Raw genomic sequence first — 24545 nt, 5'->3', positions numbered from 1 at the left:
AGATGTTTAGCATGCCATTATTTGCTATGGCTATAGCTGCTAGCAACAATTATTGTGTTCTCCCGGCAGGGCGGGCGCCCTACACCCCCCAAATTGGAGAACACAATAGCTCCATGAGTAGGATTCACCCTATCAACTGAATGTTCATGGGGGAATCAATCAAGAAAATTGCATAATCTATGTCCTGCCTTAGTTATTTTGGAAGCTCCTTACTTCAGAGTGTATTCTGATCTTTTGTTTGAACAGGATTTTTTAAATTATAGTATTGCTTTTGTTACATATTCGTAGTTGTGAAGGTCTAATTTTCTGTCTTAACATTCTTTTTTATTACATTAAAAATAGCTTTTAAGACGTCAATCTAACAGTGCGCATTATGTTTCTCTCGCCTGTTCATTGTGTAGGTATTGTGCCAGTGTGTGTGTTGTGATGCTTATGTTCTTTTCAGGATAGGGTGTGGGCCAACGTAGGAAAGAGCCTTAACTGCATTATTGCCATGACAGACAGGCTACTTGAAAAAGAGGACAGCACAAAAGAAGACAAAGTGGTTTCTTCAGATGAAGATCTCATCAAGTCGCACATAAATGGTAAGATATCCTAAAAACATCACAAGCTGCAGTGAATAGAACATGTCTGCTTATAAGGAGAAGGTGGGGATGAATACAATAGCTTTTCCTAGAGGCACTCATGCTATAGGCAGCATTCAAGGAGGACAGGTCTTTGATAGAAAATGATGTATCGCATTGTATCTCCTTGCATTTCACAAAGGCTAGCAATGCTCAGATGCTTTAGAAATGGCAGCAGAAACCTTACCTTTTATTCTTGATCATATTTTAAAAGGTATAATCTCCTTTCATGATGTTTGCCAAAAACATCCCTGTATATTACAGTAGCCTCAGTACATTAAAGTGATATTTCCGCTTGTCTGCATCTCCCCCAGCTTAAGCAAATGCTACTTTTGGGAGGGAGAGGGTACCTGGTTTATACCCCCCACAGCCTTCTGAAACACATCACAGGTCTTAGAAGACTGCGGGACCATTCACAAAGCATAGGGGACTTCACGCATGCATGGTGGGAAGTCGAATATGAAGCCGCAAGGCTTCACTGACAGTTTCAGTTACTTAAAATACCAGCGCCTGGACTTGAAGCCGATTGAAGAATTGGCTCGGGTGAGGACAGCGCTGGATGCCTGGACAAGCAAGTGTCCTTATATTAAAAGTCAGCAGCTACAGTACTTGTAGCTAATGAATTCACATTTTTTGGAGGGAGACTGGAGATCCTCTTTAATATGCAATGCTCCTTTATGAAAAATAAGGTTTACTTTTTAAGCTGCTTATTCCATTGCCTTATCATCTCTATCCTTTAGATAGCAGGAAGTACTGAGTGAGAGCAATGAAAAAAGCAGCTTAAATTGTAAGCACTCCTTTTCTAAGGAAAGCAGTGCATAGAAATGTAGTGAGGACGCTGTAATATTGTAGGCAGAATTCATTAAGATGGACTAATTATTTAATCTTTGATATTATATATGTTTACAACATATTGTGTTAATTTAAAAGAGAACTTTGTCCAAAGCTTGTTTGGCTGTACTTCTCCTATGGTGCAGTTCGTTTTGCACTCCTGTGACCCATTTTCAGCAGAGAGCGTGCTGAAGTCTTCTCTCTGCTGACATCACAGAAGTCGGTCCAGGGGCCACGTCATCACGACAATGGAAGTCGTGATTTGCCAGGTGCCTGGACTGCCACCCATCTCAGCCTCTCAGTGAGTTGCTGATAGCCTGAGCCGGCTGACCCCCCCCCCCCCCTCCACAGCCCGGAGAGGAGGGGGAAGGGCAGAGAGCTGTGACCGACAGTCAGCAGCACTCTGCTCGGGGAGCTATGAGAACCGAGCCATCGGTGGTGTTTGATCACTCGGTTCTCAGTGTAGAAGCGCTGGGGGACAGATGCAGCATCGGACTGATGCCGCATCCACCTAGGTAAGTATGAATCTAAAAAAAGACCCCATACTTCTCTTTTAAGCTGTAATTGCCACCAGGATGTTTCTTGAAACTCATTGACCTCTTTGTTTTAATGCCTTGTAAATATAATATATGCTCCTGTTTTTGCCATCCATGAAATAATATTATACCCATCCTACAGAAACATTTGCAGTTTCCAATATTATATTGGATGACAGTTTATCTATTGATTATGATTTTTTTTAATTGCACACAACCCTGTACAGTACTGAAATGATTATTTTAATGTGCAAGTAAAGTATCTCTTAAATAAAACGGTTTGTGAAATATGTAACTGCAAAGAACAAAGTAAACATTATTTATCTTGCCCACACCACCAAATGCTGCTCTGGTGAACATGAAGCTCTGCCCAAAGATTCTTCAGAAACAGGTATTTTTTGTAGTGACAATCTCTGGATCCCTTGCTGCACTCAGCGGTTCCTCCTGCTGATCCCCACACACTTGCAGGCCACAGCAATGGCTTTTTGGAATGGTTGGCAGGAGGAACCACAGAGTTTAGCAAGGGACATGTTTTTGAAGAGACTTTGGCTGACAATATCGCTTCATCAAACCAACATTCAGCGGCACTGGCAAAGAGAGAGAAAAGTATTTACTTTGTTCTTTGTACATCATTTATTTGGGTTTGTATTGCTTTCGGTGTACTGAGGAGACTCATACTCACTTTATTTGCTGAAGGCTGCTGTCACTTGGAAGAAGAGGGATATAAATACTTTATTGTCCAATGCTAATGTCATCTCTAATGCTGTGTACACACGAGCGGAATTTCCGACTTTGGTGTGACCATGTGTATGCAAGACAGCTTGAGCAGAATTCCGTCAAAGAAGCCTTCAGCGTTTATTCCAACTGAAAAAATGCTCATGTGTACACGGCATTAGAGTTCTGGCTCCCATACATTGCAGGAATCCTTTTGTGAAGATGTTCCCTCATCTCCCCACATCGACTCCCAGAAAGCTTTGTATTCACAGAATACAAGACATTTTGTGAATTGACACAGTAGTAGTTACAATACTCAGTAGTTACAAGATCCAGGCTTGTGAATTGACAAAGGGGTGGTTACACATCACGATCTCTGCACTGTAGAGTCGGAATTCTCGGTTGCAGCACTGGAAGAAGCACAATGACACTATCTGTCATCATAGACCGCTACAGACCAACAAGCAGGACCTAGGATTACCATTCATTAGAGCTAACTCCTTTGTGCAGAGCAAAATTAGAAAAAAAATTCTTGGAGGTTAGATTTTTTGTAATTGTGTTTTTTTATTGAAGTTTACAAGTTTTAACAAAGTAAACCAATACAATGGCAGTAAGCCAATATGTAAACTGTACAACTGATAGTGTATCAGTATAGCAAGGTAGACAATTCAACGCTTAGAATTAATGCAGACATTTTTGTGAAATTGCTCTGCCAAGAGAGGAAATACTCCAGTTGACCCTCTAAATAGACATGAATTGTTTAGATCACTTTCACCAAGTTTTCTTGCGAGTAATATCTGCAAGGTTGTGTGTGTTACATTCTGAAATGTTAACCTGTAATCATAGGGAAAGAGATTGTATATGATGAAGAACGTGGTAAATGGTAAGGACAGGGAGAAATAAAAGTGTGAACTAAAACAGCTCATAAAGTAAATTAATAAATTCTTTATTTTAAAAATATAGGTTAAATGTAAATGATCAGAATAATTAGTGGAGAAGAGTGGGGAGTCCATAGTGTGATTTAGCCCCTGATACTTAAACATATGAGAAATGTTTGCAGTCTATCCCAGATTTTGACAGTCAGATGCCCCAACTTTTCTAATTTCCATAACTGTATCCAGTAAGTGTGTTTGGGGTGGGGCAACTGCAATGGAAAACATGGAGTATACGAGTAGCCCGTTTTTTTAAAGTTTTCAATATACCTGGGAATGGGAGCCTAAGGGCAATATATTGAGTCCAAAACTATGACTGCCATTACCTGACATAATAAATCTAATACTTTTTCCCAGAAGGACCGGATCAGTGGGCATAGCCAGAATATAAGAATGAGGAAATTTAGGAGACTAATGCCGCGTACACGCGATCAGACTATCAGGCAGACTTGGTCCGGCGGATAATCCGCCCATGTGTGGGCTCCAGCGGACTTTTTTTCCCCAAAAGTCCGGCGCACTTAGAAAGTAGTTTTGACTCAAAAATTGTCCGCCGGACTGCGAGTCGGGCGGACAACCCGGCCCCCTGTGTGCTAGTCCGCTGGACTTTTGAAATGAACGGACTTTCCCGCACATGGAGAAAAGTCAGTTCATGTTGAACATGGCTCCAGGTAGCCGGGACTAGCGAAGGAAGTCAATCTCGCCGCCTTCGGCGGCGAGATTGACACGTCGCTGGCCCCGTCACCTGGTATGGACTTAAAGGGGAAGCCCTACGCCGAAAAACGGCGTGGGGGTCCCCCCAAGGTCCATATAAGACCCTTATCCGTGCACACAACCCAGCCAATCAGGAAAGGGGGTGGGGACGAGTGAGCGCTCCCCCCTACTGAGCCGTACCAGGCCGCGTGCCCTCAACATGGGGGGGTGCCTTGGGGAAGGGGGGCCCTGCAGCCCCCCCACCCCAAAGCACCTTGTCCTCATGTTGATGAGGATAAGGGCCTCTTTCCGACAACCCTGGCTGTTGGTTTTTGGGGTCTGCGGGCGGGGGGCTTATCGGAATCAGGGAGCCCCCTTTAATAAGCTATTTATATTGTTATTATAGGGCTTATGGCGCAACCTATACCTGAATGACTATTTTATCTATATGATATCCAAATTATATTTCCCACTGCTCGTGGCAGTGTGTAAACAATGAAAATAGCCTATCCACACATCACATTACCAGCCTATAATATTGTGAAGGAGATAGCAACCCAAAGCTAAGAAGGACAGGATTTCTGACAAAAGACCCCTTTGGTACTAGTGCATACTCACTTCCTACCTACACCCTTTATGTACATCCCTCCGCTGTGGTGTGCCCAGAATATATTGTACCTGAGGTAGGTAGTGGGCATAAACTATATAAGTAGCCCTTCAGATATAAGTGATAAAAATTTAATTATATTGCAATATTAAAATTATAAAGGTAGGAAATCCTAGTGAGCCAAATGACTATATGTGTTTATAGTGTATCCTTCTTACATAAAGCACCTAGATAATATCCACATGAAAGCTCTATTATATCTAATGTAGTGCAGACTCCAGATCCTTATCTCATACCAACTATAAAATCCAGCACCATTCAAACATATTATAAACTAATAAAATACCCTCAAAGGGCAATAAATGCAAAAAAAGTTAGTGCGACAAAAAACATCAGAAAAAAAAATATATATATATATGCTCTAAGCCCGTTCAAAAATTAGAGCTACGGTGCAAAAAAACAAAAATAGTTGCAACAATATTTTTAAACCGTACGGACAACCGTAATAAGTTGTCTATACAAAACAACCACAATCAAGTGGAAAAATTATAAAGTTTGCTGAAATATACAACAATTATGTCCCGATTGTAAACGTGTTCAGTGCAAACTGTATATATAAAGTTCAATAAATGTCTCATAGAGTTTCAAATGCCTCAAAAAAGGAAAACATTTTGACTTTTGTGTTCACATAAATCCACTGACTTCTGTGCTCGTGCCCCTTTGGGTCCCCACTCACCAGATTCCTATACCCCTAAGGGGTTACGGGCATGTAGTATCTCCGTCTGTATACGCCCTGTGTTGGATGCTTCCACCTCCTTGCTGTGTGGTTGGTACCCAGATGGCGCTCCTTTTCAAATAGTGATCAACGGGCAGATGGTTCCTCAGAAGGAAGAAAGACCAATCCTCATAGTGTAATATGTTCGTCACCGCGGGATAAAAGTTTTTAGCAAACACTCCCAAAAGTTTTTGTATATCCAACGCAAAAAATTTATTTAAAAAAAAATATTTTTAATAATTTAAATGCAAAAAAAATTGAATTAGTACAAAATCAAAAAACACAAAATAAATAAAAATCTAAAATTAATAAAAAATTAAGAACTATATACTCTTTATCCAAAAAATATATATATTTATGGCCCCAAAAATGGCATACAGGGTCAAGTTCAGACAGATAGGACCACTGTATAGGGCTCCAAGGAATATGGTTAAGCTCTCTATAGGAGCCAGATGGTAAATGCCATATTAATGCCCAAATGCCTCAATCAGCAATAGTCTTTCTCTTTACAAACAACTACAGATAAAAATTCAGAGTTAAAAATCAAAGAGAAATAGCAATAAGCATAAGGCAAGCTTCGCGCCGTGGGCGCTATGTATTACGCCACCGGCCCTGTCAAAAGGATCGTTGAGGAGCGGCGTGCGTTCCAGCTGTGCTCCACGAACTCAGCGGCCGTCGTGTGCATGGCTTCTCTAATTTTCTCTAACCCCTTTAATAAGGTACGCCGCACAACGCGTCCCTGTCATTACGGCCAGAGAGAGCGTTGAGTCAACATCTCAAGGAAGAAGAAGAGTAGAAGAAGAGAGGGCAGTGGCGGTGACATCAGAAGACCGGGCCACCGCTAGTTAAAGAGCTGGAAGAAGGAGTGGAGGCCCGACAAGAAGAACCGAAGAGGGGGACAAGACCCCCGAAGTCGGAAGAAGAGGCGGCGGCGACAGAAGACTGGGCCACCACTAGTAAAAGAGCTATAGGAAGAAAGCGGAGGCCCGGCAAGAAGAACCAAAGAGGGGGATAAGACCCCCTAAGAGGGGGACAAGACCCCCAAAATCGGAAGAAGACCCATGTATGGCCTGCTTAATACCAAATCAATGTGAAGTCTTGGGGGTGGCCTCTATTCCACCAGGGAAAAGGGATTTTTCATTGGTATGTTAGTGAAATTGTATCATGGAGTAGTTTATATAGGGTCCACCACTCTGGACAACACCTCCCTCATTACAATACCACATTCCACCCACTTCATATACAATTTGATTGTACAATCTCCTTTAGTTCTCCCATCAGCTATGTAGTATTTAATAAAAATTGAATGGGTTCTTCAGTTGGCTCCTCCTATTCCATAGTTCTGGTAAATCTAACGGAAATTGTACAGAGATTCTACAATCAGATTGCATAGTGCATGGCCATCTTTATACATGTACATAGGATGGAGTGGACAGAAACACTCAGTTGTCAGGCCTCGTTCATGTAGCGAAAACTCACATTCCGCATGTGTTTGTTTTGGGTTTTTTGGAGCATTTTCACTTGTCGTGCATAGGGCAGCCCATTCACTTAAATGGGTTGCCCTACAAGTAACAATCGCCCCAGAGCAGATCAATAACTTTTTTGGAGTGGAGCATAGTGTGTTACTGCAGTTTTCAGTGCGTTTGCCGCACTTGGGTGCCTTTAACTTGTAATGACAACACAAACACAATGCACATTTTCAGCTTTTCTGAAACACATGGCAAAGCATGCAATTTCTGTGCAATTTGCCATGTGTTTGGAAACACACAGATTTGAATGGAGCCTCACTGTTCTTGTGTAAATGCACCAATTTTACTTTTAGGCCGCGTACACACGCGCGGACTGTTCGCCCAACTTTGTCCGTCAAACAGTTTCGGCAAACAGTCCGCTCAAAATTAGCATGGACGGACATGGCCACACACGACGGACGAACAGTTTGCTGAAACCGTGCGCGATGACGTGAACGGCACGTACGACGGGACGAAAAATACGACGTCCTATACACTGCATTATAACTTTCGGCGTGTAAATCCTTTCTGAGCATGCGCGGAACTTAGTTTGACGAACAAGCCTACACACGAGCGGACTGTTCGCTGAAACAAGGTTTCAGCGGACAGTTTTTCGGAAATTCTGTAAAACCTTGTTCGTCAAACTGTCCGCTGAAACTGTCCGCTGAAAGCCCACACACGAGCGGACTGTCCGCCCAAACACTGTTCAGCGGACAAAGTTGGGCGAACAGTCCGCCCGTGTGTACGCGGCCTTAGGCCTCGGTAGACATTAATGGCTGTGTGTTGAGTTATTTTGAAGGGACAGCAACTTTACACTGTTATACAAGCTGTACACTCACTACTTTACATTGTAGCAAAGTGTCATTTCTTCAGCGTTGTCACATGAAAAGATATAATAAAATATTTACAAAAATGTGAGGGGTGTACTCACTTTTATGAGATACTGTAGATCAGATCTAAATGGGGGACAGAGGGACATTGTTCCAAATCAGGGATAGTCACCCAAAATCAGGGACAGTTGGGAGATATGATTAATGGTATATTTGTACATAGGGGAGTTAGACTTTAAAAGGTGTGGAATGTTCTAACATAAGAGATGGGCATTTATTGGAAAAGTAATGTTTCATTTGTAGATAAAAAATAAAACAGTTTTTTAGGCAGGTCTTTTCTGCTTCGTAAATCTCCAAAAATTCACAGTCTGCTAGGTATTGGATGGATTTTATGCCTGAGTTGAAAAGCTTAAGCCCTTGTACACACGGTTGGACATTCTGACAACCAAATCAGTTGGATTTTGTCCAATGGATTTTGTCCGAAACTGTTGCATACACACGGTCGGACAAAGTTGTCGGAAAATCCGATTGTACATAACGTGATGATGTTATTTCGTTACGACGAGACTACGTTCAGGCTAGTAGCCAATAGCTTTGGTCTAGGAATTTGATCTGAGCATGCGTGGCACTTTGTCCGTTGGAGTAGACTACACATGATCGGAGTATGTCCGATAGGAGCATTTTGTCGGAAAATTTTACCGGCAAGTTGGAAAAGTTGGTCTGCCGGATATTCCGACGGAAACAGTCTGATGGAGACCACACACAGTCGTAATATCCGACAAAACGGTCCGATAGGACACATTCCATCGGAATCTCCGACCGTATGTACAAGGGCTTAGACTGCACCCTGGTAGCAAGGGCTGAATAGTGTATTGGTTACAAAGGAGCAAGGGAGGTAAGAGAGAACTTCCGTCTACATTGGTTCCACATTGCCAGAGTATCTGGAACCAATGTAGACCAAAATAGAGGTTCCCAGTCTCCCAGGTCCACTATACAGGGAGCTCGGCTACATCAGGTAAGTTTACCCATGCTAAATCTCTGTCCAGCAACAAGTGGTGTGAACCAAAGTGAAGGATAGATGTAACATTTCTTTTTTTTTTAGATGTTTATTTAAGTGATAATTACTATAATAAATGTAAGCGGCTATGCAGGAGAAAGTCATTTCAAGCACCATTTTCAGGGTTTCTTAACTCTGTTTCCTACATCCCTCATTCACAGAATGGTATATATAAAGCAAATTATTTCAGGGAGATCCATACATGTTACATCAGTGGGGAGTATGGGATTCACAGCTTTTAATCTCATAATTCTTTTATCAATGTCTTCGCTGCAATGAATCCAAATGCACCACAAATCAACAAATAAGGATTGATAAGGGACTTTAGCAGAACAAAATAGATTTCTAGCACAAATAGTAATTTACTGCCACCTATTGGAGTTTTATGTAATATACAGGCTTATTTAAATGGAAATGTAAGTCATTTAGAGAAACATAGCTTGATGTAAATATTTTTACCAGTGTGTGTTGATTTAAAAAAAAAAAAAAAAAGTGTAATTTTCTGTGCACATGAAGACATTGATACTCTCATCTTACTGCTAATTAAAAACAGTATAGTTTTACAGTAAAGATTGTAGCCAGTCTAAATGTGATCTAGATTACAGGGTTATAGCAGTGAATTAATCGGAAGAAGTCTTCATTTTCCTTTTTTTTTTTCCTTTGTCCCTTTTTCTCTTTTATTCTTTTTCCTCTTTTCTCGTCTCTCTTTCCCTTCCTCTTTCCTTGCTTTTCCCTTTTTTCTTCCATTCCCTTTTCTTTCATTTTCTTATTCCCTTATTTTCTTTTCTTTCCCATTTAATTTTCCTTTTGCTATCCTATTCTTTTCTTTTCCATTGTTCCCAGTTAATTTAATTTTTCTTTCATTGCCCTATTCCCTTTCCTTTTTACCTTTTTTTTTCCCCTCCTCTCCTTTTCCTTTTCTTTCATTCCCTCTTTTCCTTTTCTTTTCCCTTTTCTGTTTCTCTTCCCTTTCCTTTTCGTGTTTTCATTTCCATTTCTTCTCTCGTAATAAGCAAATTCTAATTCAATGTAGTCAGATGAGTTGAGATTTATTCTGATGGTTACTATCTCACTGTGCACATAATTGCCGCACTTTGTATTGCCTTTGTATATAACCTTAAATGTTTCCTCGGTGAAGGAACTCTGAAAAAGAAGCAGATAATGTCCCAATTACAATTTTCTTTTTCAAAAATGATATTGGTTTTCGCCCCTGCCTTTTTTGTTCAAAGCCATCTCTTGGCAAATAATTTAAGCATTTTATGCGGAATGAAAAATTTTGATTACATAAATTCTTCTATAATGTGCATATAATTTGTTCTCTGTGAATAGTGGCACTTTAATAAACATATTAAAATATAAAATAATTAGATTTCTTTTTCCAGAAGATTGCAATAAGCAGCAATTAATGGAAGCTTTTGAGGAATATGTCATATACAGTTATTGTAAGTTCCCCAATTTACATTGGGAAGTAACTTTTTTTTTTTTTGAGGGAATAAAGAAGTACAAGTTAAGGCTGAATTCCAGAAAACATGTGTCAAAGGATTTTCATTTTCTCGAGTAAACCCTGAGATCATAAAGTCCTAGTGCTATGCAACACAGCAGAGCCAGGTTGTTCTTTTGTTTTTTATGTACTGCAGGTTTGCAACACACTCTGGTCTCCTCCCTGATCCCAAGCTGATGGCTAGACAGCAAAGAGCAGCAATTGATAAGGTCACGCTTGTTCCTTCTCTGCTCTCTCCTACCGTCAGCATTTCCCCTCTCAGTGCTTGAAAATGCAGCCCAAGCTGGTTGGCTTCGTGTGTTGGCCCCCCGTCTTCCAGTCTGTGAGCTGCTGTACAATCAATATATGAGGCTCTTATCAAGACAAGTCCAGGGCTTTCACAAGATACATTAAAATACAATTAATTACAGGTATAACTGTATTGATTGATTTTTTTTTATAGTTGCCCAGAGTTCAGCTTTAAACAGAGTTATTACAGAATGTAGTCTTTGCCATCACATGACATGAGCTGGCACCCCCTGAATGACATGGCATAAAGTCATAAGAGAGTTTCTGATTCATGCATGCAGGAACCAACTAAAATAATGAAATGCATACATAAATTTAATAATATAAGTACAGTATACCTTTGTCCAAATATTTTGTTTTGCTGAAGTTTAATGATTATGATGATTCCCTGACCTTTTCAACAAGGCTTTACATGCCTGTTACAGGTGTATATCTATATTTATAGCAGAAGAGCAATGGATGGTGTCAGTAGTGTACGGTATTTTTATTATTATAACTGTTTTACTATTTTATTTTTTTACAATAGTTTATTATCATTTTTTTTTTTTACAATTTTTTTTAGGAGCCTCATTGGGGGGCTTTGGTAAAATAACAGGGGTCTAAACAGACCCCTGATGTCTCACTTTTGAAACAGAGAAAGGGACTGAGGACAAAGATTCCCCAGTCCCTTTTCTCTGCAGCCAAGCAAGCAGCAGGGGGAATCTGCGCAGCACAGTGTGATTAGGGTGTGTCCAGGCACACCTTGCACACCCTGTGCGCACGCCTATGGGCATTATATCAGCTTCCCAGCTCATGTTTAAATAGAGATATTTATTTTTAGATTTGGATAAAGAGGAGAGGGATTAGAACACCTATCAGTTTTTATATTTTTTTATTGCTGCCTGTGCCCCTTTTAGGGAAATGCACCCTCTCTATTTGTCCTGTTTACCATTATCATAGAAAGTGAAAGTAAAAGAACATCCCAAATTGTTAGTTGTCCCCAGAAAAGTAATAGAGGAGACATTTTCCAATGGGGACACTAGTTCTGGTGAATTGGGGGTGGCAAAGAGTTCCCCTAATTTGCAGGGATTTCCTCTCACTTCCTGTTTGGCTGTGGGACAGAAAGTGAAGGAAAATCTCTGCAATGGGACACCGATGGCAAAAAAAAAAAACCTGACCGGTGTTATAACCTTCCCTTATGCAGTTTCCAAAAATAAAGAAAAAAGTTTTGCCTATGGTTCTACTACAACTCTTAAAAGTCTGCAACGTGTGCATTGATTGTTGTGTGGCCTCATTCCATTAAAGTGGTCACTTTCAGCAGGCTGTATTGCCCACTGAATACAATGGGACCATTTTGTGTGTACTTGTAAATAGGGGCATATTGGGCAGGCTTTACTGCCCACTAAATATGATGGGGGTATACTTCCATGTTTACACCCCCATATGGCTGCATTTGAAGCTTACGGAGGTGGTGAAAATGCGGCTCAGCTGCCTGTTTTTACTGCCCTTCCCCAACCTCAAGTGTAAACTAGGCCTAAACCCTTTCTTCTGTAAAGCGATACTACTACTTAACCCCTTCTCCACCGTAATCTGTAAATTACCATTTTCAGGCATGCTTCTCTGTGCTTAGAGTGCATTCATCTATGTTTTAAATATAGGAGCATTGCCTGTTCATTTTCCTTATATATCTCTAGATACAGTGGCGTAACTAGAACCTTCAGGGCCCCGATGCAAGAAACCATGAAGGGCCCCCCTGAACCCCAGCCAGGGCCCTTCCCTCCGAGTCCGGCGGTGGAACTCCAGGGCGTGGTCACAGGTATGACCTTTGTGAGCCCTGTAGTTCCACCACTGGTATCGGTAGTTTTTTTTATTATTTATTTTTTATTTTTAGGTGCCCCATTGGGGACTGTCCCTAGGCAGGATGGGGTCCCCATCCCCAGAAGAGATGAGGTCCTTCTCTCCAGGGCAGATGAAGTTACTGCCCCCAGGTGAGAAGGGGTCCCTGTCCCCAGGGGAGGTGGGGGTCCCTGTCCCCATGTGAGAAGGAGTCCCTGTGCCCAGGGGGAGATGGAGGGGGTATGTAATGGTGTGTGGGGGATGGGATCCTCTCACTCACCATGACCAAGCTGTAGGCCGCGCACTCATCCATGTTGGCCTGGGCTCCATCCAGTGTGCTGGACGGGCGATCAGCATATCTCCCAGAAAGACCTTTCATCATCTGTGTATGATGGGGGAGGAGGGGGGCTGGCAGACAAGGCTGCAGTGCCCTCCGGGGGGCTCTCATAGGGCTGCACTGCATTTGTGTGCTTAAAGTTTGTTTACCCGGGAGAAGTATGCAGTGCAGTGTGGGCCGGACTCGGGGGGGGCGGGACTCTGGCTGGGGAGAACAGACATCGGACTGAGCGGCAATGCATGGAGCAGGAGAGGGGTACTCTGAGGAGCCGGCTGAGGACACAGGTCATGCGGGGAATGCACAACTAAAGAGCAGCCAGTGCGATAGTCGAGCATGGAGCTCTGCTAGTCACCCTTCACCTCGAGCCACCCGTGTGCATGGTGCACTGGTACCCCTAGCTGCCTATGCTGCTGCCGGCCATATGTAGAGGGGGCTGCATGGGCCCCCTGCATCACAGGGCCCGGTTGCGGTCGCATCTGCTGCACCTCCTATAGTTACGCCCCTGTCTAGATACACATATTATATAGGTCAGAAGATTAGTCATACAGTTATTGTCAATGCGGCAAAGCATACTGAGACTGCCATATTTGGTCGGGGCATCTAGGCGTCATTAACCTCAGGAGTTAAATCTGGATCACCTTTATGCTGAGAAGTGCAGATGAGGGAACATGTGATCCCCCCTCTTTCTAGAAAAAAAGAACCTAGAACAAAAAAAAAAAACATCCGTTCGCTTTATGCTCACTCACTTGAAAGGGTAAGGGCTTTGAAGGAGGGGCAACCTAATTTCCTCCCATGGGAAGGAAAGGTTACCTGCACCACGTGTGATTCCAAAAAGAATTTTACCTTAGTTGACTACACAGATGGCATGTGAATGTTCTATTGGTTTTGAAGTTTGCAAATTCATATTGATTCATGACTCTCTGTAAATTATTCAGTTAGGAGGCAGCTTGAAAAAAAAATGTGTGACAGAATTGTATCTTGTTGGTTAGAGTTTGTATACCAGTTATCAAGCAGGTCTGTGCTGCCAGCATATGTGCCACGGCTCACTAATATGAACGGTAATTATTGTAATTGTGACGGTACGAACTTCTCTTGGTCCACAGCTCACATCTGCTTTCTAACTGGGAAAGAAATTTTGTGAACAGCTGGCGCTTTTTAAGCCTGTCAATATTCAGTGGTGAGAGTGACTGGCAGGCGCCAGCTAATGGCAGACTCTAACAAATTCAGAGAATGTGATGTCTATGAGGGCGAGTTTGCATATTATTTTTTATGTATTCAGTGTTTTCTCAGCATGGCAGCAGGCACTTCTTTCATGGTGTTCTCTTTCTGTTTACTTTGATCACTGTATTTTTTCCTATTGTGCAGAAGACTGGTATGAACAGCTCTACCCTCTGATAATTACACTGAAAGACTGTGTAGCAGAAGTTGTGGAGAAGGCGAAGACTTCAATGACTTTTGTTGTGCTTCAAGAGCTGGCATGTGCTTTGCCCCAGTGCCTGCGCCTCACATTCAGAAGAGACGTGGTTTTCAGCCAAGCCGTAAGTTCACACGAGAGATACTTGGCAGTGCATACACACACCTACTCATAAGGTACTGGAAGGGGCAATCAAACAATTGAAACAGCAGGTCTATTATTTCAAACTGAGAAACAGACAACCAGCAAGTAAAAAAAAAAAAAAAGGTTTTGGCTTAGTTTTATGTTATTTTTTTTTAGGTTTTGTACTTTTTAAACTACATATATTTTGTATGTACAAAGTATTACCAGAGCACTATGGGTAAGCCAAAGGGACAGCACAAAAGATGCTGCCTGTTTTTATGCTACCTTTGTCTAATGCACAAGGCCCATGGGCTGTTTTTGTCCCACTGGGCCATTTTTATGTGGCCCTGGCACCTCTCCTGCAGCTGCAGCACCCCTCTCTTCTCTGTACCCGGGGGTTTTAGCAGTTGCCAGCAGAGAAGAGGACAAAGGGCCAAGTCCTGCACTTCTCTGTGCAGCCACAGAAAGGCTGGTCTCTACCTCATGTCCAACCCCCCCCACTCTTAGCAGTTGGCAGCAGAGTGGAGGTGCTGTGGACATCTGCCTAAAAATGGTTGTGAGAATAGTACAATTCCATGTCAGTTGAACAGGGGGGTTGCACAATACTGGTATCATCCACAATAAACGTTATTGGAGATTGCTCAGACAGAAACCATGTTCTGTCTCCAATAAAGTTTGGATGATACCAGCGGTGTGTAACCCTCCTTTTCTGACTTGCATAATCTGCTACGGGATTGTGAGTGGGCTTCGTGCCAGTCTACACCTGCTCTTCACAGTGGTTAAAGTGGTTGTAAACCCTTTTGTGTGACATTTACCTATAGATAAGCCTAGAATAAGGCTTAACTAAGTAGTGGAAATATATAGATATTTCACATGTATTGCGCCAATGGCGTCATCGGCACATGCGCTGTGAAGAAACGGACCGCCGTGCCATTTCTTCCTCCATCGTGTGCTGCGACTGATGTCATGCGGCTCCAGCCAGTCACAGAACCGGAGTCCGCAACCCTGGAAGATGGCGAAGATGGATGCAGCCTGCATAGGGGACAGCATGGGCTTCGTTTGCAGGTAAGTGTAATATAATGGTATGCTTTTAATTTGCAGGCCTTGCGGGAAGCAAAAGAGGACGTAAAACCCATCAGGGTTTACTTCCTCTTTAACGCTAAAGTTATTACTAAAATCAGTAATAATCAAATGCAAAGGCAATTATTTAAGATCATAAAGAGTAGATACATTTATATAGTTTTATGCCGCGTACACACAATCGGAAATTCGGCCAGCAAAAGACCGACGGAGAGAATTTGGTCAGAAAATGCAATCGTGTGTATGCTCCCTCAGACTTTTGCTGGCCGAATTTTGGCCAGCAAAAGATTGAGAGCATGTTCTCAATTTTTTCGGTCAGAAAAAGTTCCTATCCAAAAATGCGTTTGTGTGTATGCAATTCCAATGCGCAAAAACTCACGCATGCTCAGATTCAACTACGAGACGGACACTACTGGCTATTGAACTTCCTATTTCTAGTCCCGTCGTATGTGTTGTATGTCACTGCGTTCTTGGCGGTTGGAATTTTGTGTGACAGTGTGTATGCAAGACAGCTTGAGCGAAATACCAGCAGAATTCCGTCAAGAAAACCATCAGAGATTTTTCCAGCCAGAATTCCGATCGTGTGTGCCCAGCATTACAGGTACAACAGCCCCTTTGAGGGTAGTCATAATGCTGATGGGGCCCAGGATGAAATTGAGTTTGACACCCCTGGTCTAATAAAATCCTAGATGAAGCTGTACAATAAGGAATGAGTCACTGTTATGCTGCGTACACACGACCAGACTTTCCGGCAGAAAAGGCCTGACGGTCTTCCTGACGGACGTTCGATGGAGTTACGACAGACTTTGGAACGAACGGACTTCCGAATGAAGTCTGTTCGAAAGTCCGTTCCTTTTGAACGTGATAATGTACGATGGGGCTAGAAAAGGAAGTTCAATAGCAGGTAGCCAATAGCTGCCCTTGCGTCGTATTTGGCCCATTGGACCAGCATACAGGTGACTGGTTTCCCCGATAGGAATTGAGTCCATCTGACAGATTTGAAACATTCTATTTCTAGGTCCGTCTGATTTTTTTAAAGAAAAATTATCGCACTATCCCACACACGATCAGACTATCTGATGGAATGATTCCGTCGGACCTAGTCTGCCAGAAAGTCCGGTCGTGTGTACGTGACATTAGTCTTGTTTGGTACACTTATACTTATATTGCAGCTTTTCCTGCCTTCAGCCACCCCTACCAGCTTCATACTCAGCTGTCTCCGATCGATCCAGTGAGATATTCCAGACGACTCGGAAAAAACGTTTTCTGGGCTTAGTCTCACTCTGCACTGTCAATTCAATCTGGCTGATTCATTGGGGAGTGTACAGTGATCGCCCACCCGACTGGAAACAGATGAATATTAGACTGGTACTGAGGCACTAGGCAGGAGCTGAATTGTCATCTACATTTTAACATTGTTAATTTAAAAAAAAGAGAAGAGCAATAAAAGCCACACAGATAGACATAAACTGCACAGGATCATTATCTGGCTTTACAGCACTAAACTGTTTACTGTATATTAGAAAGGTGTAGTTGAAGTTGAAAGGCTTTAGAAATTGAAGCAAGTGGCTTGAATAGAATATCTGTACACTACTGTATATTGCTGACTGTCTTGTTTTAACCTGTCACCAAGAGATACATTTCCAACTCCATTCCCCAATTACATTTCCATTTCCCCCAACAGTTTTACAGGCAATGTAATAAGCACAAGGAATAATATTGACGTGCAAAGGGCAAGAAACCTTAACCACTTATTCAATTTTAAGAACTTACAACAGTGAATGTGGCAGTTTAGGTTCTGCAGGGTTGTGACGGAATACTTCACCTAGCAATTTACCTACCTAGCTATGTCAGTCTGTTTACTACTGGTCGGAACCCTTTTGATGAAACTTGATGTATGTTGATTTTTGCCCACAGTATTTGTAAAAAGAAAGGGTGATTTATAGATATTACTCTAAAGGCTGGCCAAACAACATCTCTTTCTTTTCAAATGATACAAATAGTGTGAGAATTATAGTAAAAGATCAGGCAGTGCAGGACTTGAACTTGTAAATTTTGGAAGTTTACAGGGGCTTTTATAACATGTTGATTTTTTAAGGGCTAATAACTAATGATTCTCTATTCTCCATTGAAAGAGGAACAACATTTTTTTTTTACTGCGCACTACTGCAGAGTTACTTGATTTGTATCAAACCTTGTCATTCCCATCAGTCTGCACGGGTGAGCAGATCTCCCACCATCTGTCATTCTTTGCAAGAGTATTGCTGGTCTGTAGGCAGCCATAGTGCATTCAAAATGCCACACTTACAGGTGAACTCATTTATTACAAGTTCTTTGAAAAATAGAATAACTCCACTCAAGATCCCTTTTTTTTTCTTGTCGTCTTTCAGCTTGCAGGATTGATCTGTGGATTCATAGTTAAGCTGCATTCAAGTTTACACAATCAGGGCTTTCTACAGCAGCTCCATACGGTGGGGTTACTAGTGCAATATGAAGGTCTTCTGAGCACGTATAGTAAGTATTGCCACAATTTATGAACTATTATATGGTTAGACTTGAAATGGTTAAAATGTTACAGACTTAGCAGTCCATGACATGTGAAAAAAAATGTGTGAAGTTATGGGTAGGTGGAACGGCAGATGCAGTGTCTAGAACATACAGATATATTCGACTGCCTTCTGCTGTTTATGGCCATCCATATTCTTAGTTGTCAACAGTGCCAAATGGCTTTATTACAAGCTTTGTATTTAATTATGATGTAATATTATTAGAACTTGAGTTATTCCTCTCTTTTACTATGTCCAGCACACCTCTTAAATTATGCCGCTTCCATTTGCACAACTTGGCCAAGCTACTCTCTTTCTCACTCCAGAAAGTTTGTTTCCACTCTTTGTCACAGCAGTTGCTGAAGATGAGTAGACGGCACATATTAGTGATTCATATGAAATCATATCATTTTACAATGATTTCATACAGTAGCGGGGCAAGGTCATCCAGTGCCCAGGATGAAAATGCCAAACTGCACCTCCCCTCCACCTGATGTGCATGCCCAATCATCTTAACAGTTTGGATTCGGCTCCCAGATACTATCCTGTTGGTCTCAGCCTTACTGCACAGTTCTGAGTCTACAGTCAGGTCTCACATGAACTCAGAAGTGTGCAGTGATGATGTGAGATCTTCCTGCTGTGCTTCAGTGCAGCCTGTGACATAGAGCTCTGTGTACAGAGCGCAGTGGCCATAGGTATGTAACATACAGTAGGAAGGTATGTGTACTGTATATCACAGAGTATTGCGTTCAGGAATATGTAATGTACACAGCATGGCACAAATCTTGACTGCTACACTCTGTATGCTGTGTAGTATGTTGCACAGTCCTGACTTGCTGCACTTCCAGTATAGAATGCAGAGGACAGGAGCACTAAACACAGAGTGTTGACATTCAGGAATAGGAAAAAAAAAGCAATCCTCCTTACCTCATGTAAACCTCCTGCTAAAATGAAACCACCCCTTTCCAAAAAATTCTCCCTCCACAACAAGGGTAGGGTGGTGTTGTTTGTCACATCGTCATTGTTCCCCATTAACTTGTTGGGCGCCAAATGTGGGTCCGCATAAGGCCTACACCGAGGTGGGTTCTTTAGGCTATGCCAGACGACGAACAGGATCACCTGTCTCAGCATAGGGGAAAACACCTTGCTCGAAGTCATGCTCACCAATGCAGGGACCAGGCGAGGGCCACAGTCATGTGAAAAGTCAAACATTAAGGCAGTCCCCCAACTCAGAGATGAGCCACTTGTGTGTAGTGTTTTATGCAGAATACCTACAAAATGTCATCCCTTGTCTCTCACACTAAACAGGTGTATGTGTTGCATTAGGAGGTACATGCAGAGCCTATGCCAGCTCCATCAGTCAGCGTATCTCTGTTACCTCACTCCCAGTAACAGCATGGGGTCCTGCCGAGCACATGGGCCTCATACATGATACAATTAACTATTTTCATTTCATACCAAGTGACCGCGTATTAGGTCTCCATTGCGCTAATACAAACAGCTAGTAAGGGAGCCGAATGCCGACCCCCCCCCCCCTCGATACTGGGGAGAACCTGCCACCTAATCCGGTATCACGCCATAAAACGGGTTGCTGTTCTTCCTTCTAGTTACTCATAGCAACTTGATTGCAAGTTAACCTTTTGTTGTAGTGGTGTTTCATAGACCCCAATGTGCTAGTCCAAAACCAGGTTCCTTATAAAGACATGCCAGGACCCCACATGCATCCCTTGAGGAACTTCAGACCAGGCTTTGAACAGAGTAAACAACTTTACTGAACATTAGGCAGAACATGCGCAATATGCGACAAAGTCCTTTCCCTAATGCCGCGTACACATGACCGGACTTTTTGACAGCAAAGGTGCGACGGAATGAGTCTGTCGGACAATTCCATTTTGTGTGGGCTCCATTGGACCTTTGCTTGCCAAAAATCCGGTGGACTTTAGAAATAGAATATGTTTTAAATTTTTCCACTCGAACTCCGCCGGACCGAGAAATCCGTTCGCGTGTATGCTAGTTCGATGGATAAAAACCGACGCTAGGGCAGCTATTAGCTACTGGCTATGAACTTCCTTATTCTAGTCTGGTCGTACGTCATCACGTTCGAATCAGTCAGACTTTGGTGTGATTGTGTGTGGCCAAGTCCGTTCATTCGGAAAGTCCGGCAGAACTCCACCGAAATTCCATCGGAAAGACCGTCGAACCTAGTCCCTCGAAAAGTCCGGTCGTGTGTACGCAGCATAAGGGCTAGTTTACACTTGCTTCAAAACATGGCTTCAGACATGCTTTGTTAAAGCTCTCTGAATGCCAGTGAAAGCCCCTGTCACTAAATAAAATGGTTAGCTTACAGTTCTGTTTACACCTTGCTTTTGCTTGGTTATTAGATGAGGCTTCAGTGGGGCTTCAATGAGGCTTTGGTGGGGCTTCAAGCGAGCTTTGCCATAGACTTCTATGAAGACTTTGAAGACGCTTTGAAGCACCAGTAAAGCTACACGGGGTATAATTTTTGAAGCAAAGCAATGCAAAAGCAAGGTGTAAACAGGACTGTAAGCTAACCATTTTATTTAGTGACAGGGGCTTTCGCTAGCATTCAGAGAGCTTTAACAAACCCTGTCCGAAGCCTTGTTTTGAAGCAAGTGTAAACTAGCCGTTAATGTGTGTTGAAGCCGAAGCAAGTGTAAATGAGCCCTAACTAAATGTAACTGTGGCCAGCCCAGGTTACCTGTGCAGGTTTAACACCTTTGGAAAAAGTCCACATTAGTCATAGCTCGAGCAAAGGAGTTCATGTCCTGGGAGTATTCCGGTGAATCGACGTTCCAGCAAGCTTTTTAGGACATAATTCAAAGTCTTCGTATGTGCATTCCAAGCCTGTTCTAAGGTCGCCCCCCCCCCTCCCAGGGCCTCTTCCCTTTATATAACACACAGAAGGGTGGCTGGACCAATGATGGAAGCCTGCAAACACACAAGAAAAGGCAGCGTGAGCATTAACCCCTTCCTGACAACCTGAGAAGCCAGTAGACTAACTAACCAAGAGTAGGCAACCTACCTACAACCCCTGTTCAAATGACTGTCGAGTGCTCACCTCTACAACCCTCTTCCACTACTACTAACACTGATCTCATTAGCACACATCCTGCATCATCTACCTTCAGCTGGTCAACTCCTTCCTGTGTTATGATCTAAAGTCTGTCCAGGAAGTAAGGCAGAAGTAATCGAGCAGTGTTTTTATACAGCTGTGCAGAGAGTTCGGTAAGCCGGTGTAGAATTAATGAAAAGCTGTTTTATTTTTGCAAAATAAGTACATTAATGCTATATTGGTACATAGGGGAGCTGGAATTTAGAAAAAAAAAGGTGTACTTAGCCTTTAAACTTACACACAGTAATGCAGCCCCCTGTCCCGCTTCACACATGCATATGATGAAGCAAGCTGCACCCTCTTCCTCACACTTGCATACAATTCAGCCCTCTCATAAATGCACACCATTCAGCCCACCCTTCATACATATATGGTTCAGCCTCCATTTGTATATATATATATATATATATATATATATATATATATATACAATGCAGTCCCCTGCCCCCTCTCATATACTGTATACAATTCACCCCCCACACATGCATACAATGCAGCCCCCTTCTTCACACATATATACAGTGAAGCCCCACTCCTCAAACTTACACAGAATGCATTCCCCCTCATGCAAATAATGCTTTCTCTTTCCACATACAATCCATGCAACCCTCCTCTCACATACAAACAGTGCAGCCCAAGGACCCCCCACTCACATGCAAACAATATAGCCCCCCCCCCAGTAAAAAATCCACTGCGGTCCTCGTGAAAAAATAGGAAGGCGCAGGTGGGCTTGACCATGTGCTGTGTAGAAACAGGGACTGTCCTTAAGCCCTGGTTCACACAGACTGGGGGAATAAAATTGTGCAAGTTTAGCTGAACTCGCACAATTTCATTCCCACATGTCAGTTCCGATTTCAGTGACAGAGACATCTGTTCGGGTCTCTGCACAGATGTCAATGGAAATCGCACCTTGAAATCACCAAAAGTAGTACAGAGACTACTTTTGGGAATTGGTATAAATGCAGCTTTGCACCAATTTGGACAATTTTGACATGTCAAATTGCATGCCAATTCGCATCAATCTGAACCAGGGTTAAGTAGGACTTACATTCTTTGTCATGTGGGAATTACAGGCTGTGGGTGGCTTAGAGAAATACATCTGGGGCAGCACTGCAGCGGCTGCTGACAAGCGTGAGGAGGGTGCAGCTTTCTATGTGTGCCCCCCCTTACAATAAAATACTGCCCCTTGGTTCCATATTAAATACATGTACATGTGAATATATACATACTTGGTAAATCACTAAAAATTACGTACTGTGAATAATTTAACTGGGCAATGGGAGCCTATATTTATACATACGTTTTTCTTATGTTCTACATCTGCTCCTTTTTTGTTGTTGCTATACCTACTGTGGGTCTCCTATAGCTTTGTGTAAAATGTCATTAGGGTATCTGATGTAGATAGCACACATTTTTTCACTTAATTTCCAAATACTATGATTTCTTCCAGTTTGTTTCTTCTCCAGAATAACAGTCAGCTCTAGTCTCTATCATTACCGTATGTTTTATTCATACCCCATTTTCCCATTCTTCATCTACCACCTCTCTATGCCAATCCTTTCACTTCCAAGCCACTACTGTATACTTTGCTTTGGAAACACATTACAACTTATGGTTACCTTATTTATGAGCTCATCTCATAATCCTCTCTAATCTATCTTCTCTGCTTTACCTACCTACTCAGACCTACTAACATATTCCTCACTCACGACTTTGTCTTCCAGAAACTACATATTTTCTCAGGCAACCTTTTTCTATAATTCTATGATCCCTTTCCTGTTAGATATAGCTTCATCTTCAAAATCGTTAGACATTCTATCAAAATCCACCTATTATGGCCTGTCTATTTATTATTGTCTTTGACTTAACCAGTCATTAACCAATCCATATGTCTATTACCATTTGCATTTGTTTCCCCAACTCTTTGGGTCCTATGACCATTTTCAGCTGTATCTAGTGACAATCCCTGTCCAAACCAGAAAGGTTTAAATGCCTTACCCCACTGATTAGCTGTCACCAGCTTCTGTGTTTCCCTTTTTTCTCCAAAGAAGTTGTAAGTTAAGAGAGCGCTTGGTTAGTTAATTGCCCTCAGGTGACTGTATAACTGACTGTGAGCTTCTCACAAGGGATTATTTTAATAATCAACTTAAAGAACAGTTTTTAAGTGCTTGTTCACACTAATGTGACGTCTGATGCGACGTGAGGCGTGCAGAGTTACATGACAAGGTAAAACGCTTTATATCCAATGGTGCCCGTTCTTATTAATGTGACTCAGCATGAGGCGACTTTGGAGAAAGTACAAAGGTACAAAGTTGCAACAAAGTAGCATCCACTACAAAATTGCACTGAAAATTGCATCACAGCAGTGTAAACCAAGCCTTAAGCCTCATGCAGGATGTATTTGTAGCTGCTTCTAGGGTCATCAGGCATTTTTTTTCTGCATCTAAACTCCCCATGCATGTTAGCCTATATGTACATAGGCTTTTAGCAGCATTTAGTAGCAGGGGCTTTTAGAAGCAGAAAAAAAAAACGCCAGTGCTTCCAGGAACAGTGGCATTTTGGCAGTAAAAACATTTGACGATTGTAAATGTGTGTTAATGCTAGGTGTGTTTATCGCTTGTGTGTTAATTAATTTTAATGGCCAGAATAAATTATTTAGTCTGACCAATGAAATTAAAGCGCAAGCACTTGATGCCTGTAAATGCACCTAAACACGCCTTAATGTGTTACACACTTTTTCAAGCGACGGGCGTTTTTTCTGGCAAAACGCTACTGTCAAGAGGAAAGACTTTTGATTTGCAAAACTTTTTGTGCATGAGGCCTTAATGTTGGATTGTGCCTCAAGGCATTTGTTGGGATAAGACTAAAGCTTTCCATAAGTGGCTAAAGTTTTGGCCAATTCCACCAGCTCAAGATGTAAGTGGCTATTCCATTACCAGGCTCAAATGAACCTGATTGGTAATTGTTGCCTAAACAATGACTGCAACCTTTCAGATGTAGTCACTGTTTGAGTTTGCCTGACAACAATAATCAAAAAGTCATATATGGCTAGCTTTAAAATTAGAATGTCTAGGAAGTAGTATATGCATTTTTTCCCCAGTTAAAGCGGAAGTAAACCTATCCATAAAACACGTGTCGGAAATGTAACACTCCCATTGGTTGTGCTCTCTACCAAACTTTCAAACCAATGGCTGGTGTCATAACT

General features: G+C 42.2%; 1 protein-coding gene across 8 annotated transcripts in view; it reads left to right on the top strand.

The window, feature by feature from the left end:
• INPP4B (inositol polyphosphate-4-phosphatase type II B) overlaps positions 1–24545 on the top strand; it is an 851608-nt gene that overhangs the window by 735868 nt on the left and 91195 nt on the right. For all 8 annotated transcript variants that reach the window (XM_077476952.1, XM_077476955.1, XM_077476953.1 and 5 more), the window contains 3 exons: positions 446–584; positions 14410–14582; positions 18052–18175. In XM_077476952.1, coding sequence (XP_077333078.1) covers positions 446–584; positions 14410–14582; positions 18052–18175 — 436 coding nt within the window. The remainder of the gene's footprint in view (positions 1–445; positions 585–14409; positions 14583–18051; positions 18176–24545) is intronic.

Source organism: Lithobates pipiens, unplaced genomic scaffold (assembly GCF_037356315.1).
Source record: "Lithobates pipiens isolate NorthernLeopardFrog02 unplaced genomic scaffold, aLitPip1_a1.2 Scaffold_13, whole genome shotgun sequence".
NCBI lineage: Eukaryota > Metazoa > Chordata > Amphibia > Anura > Ranidae > Lithobates > Lithobates pipiens.
The sequence above is the reverse complement of the archived record's forward strand: the minus strand, read 5'-3'. Positions and strand labels throughout refer to the sequence as shown.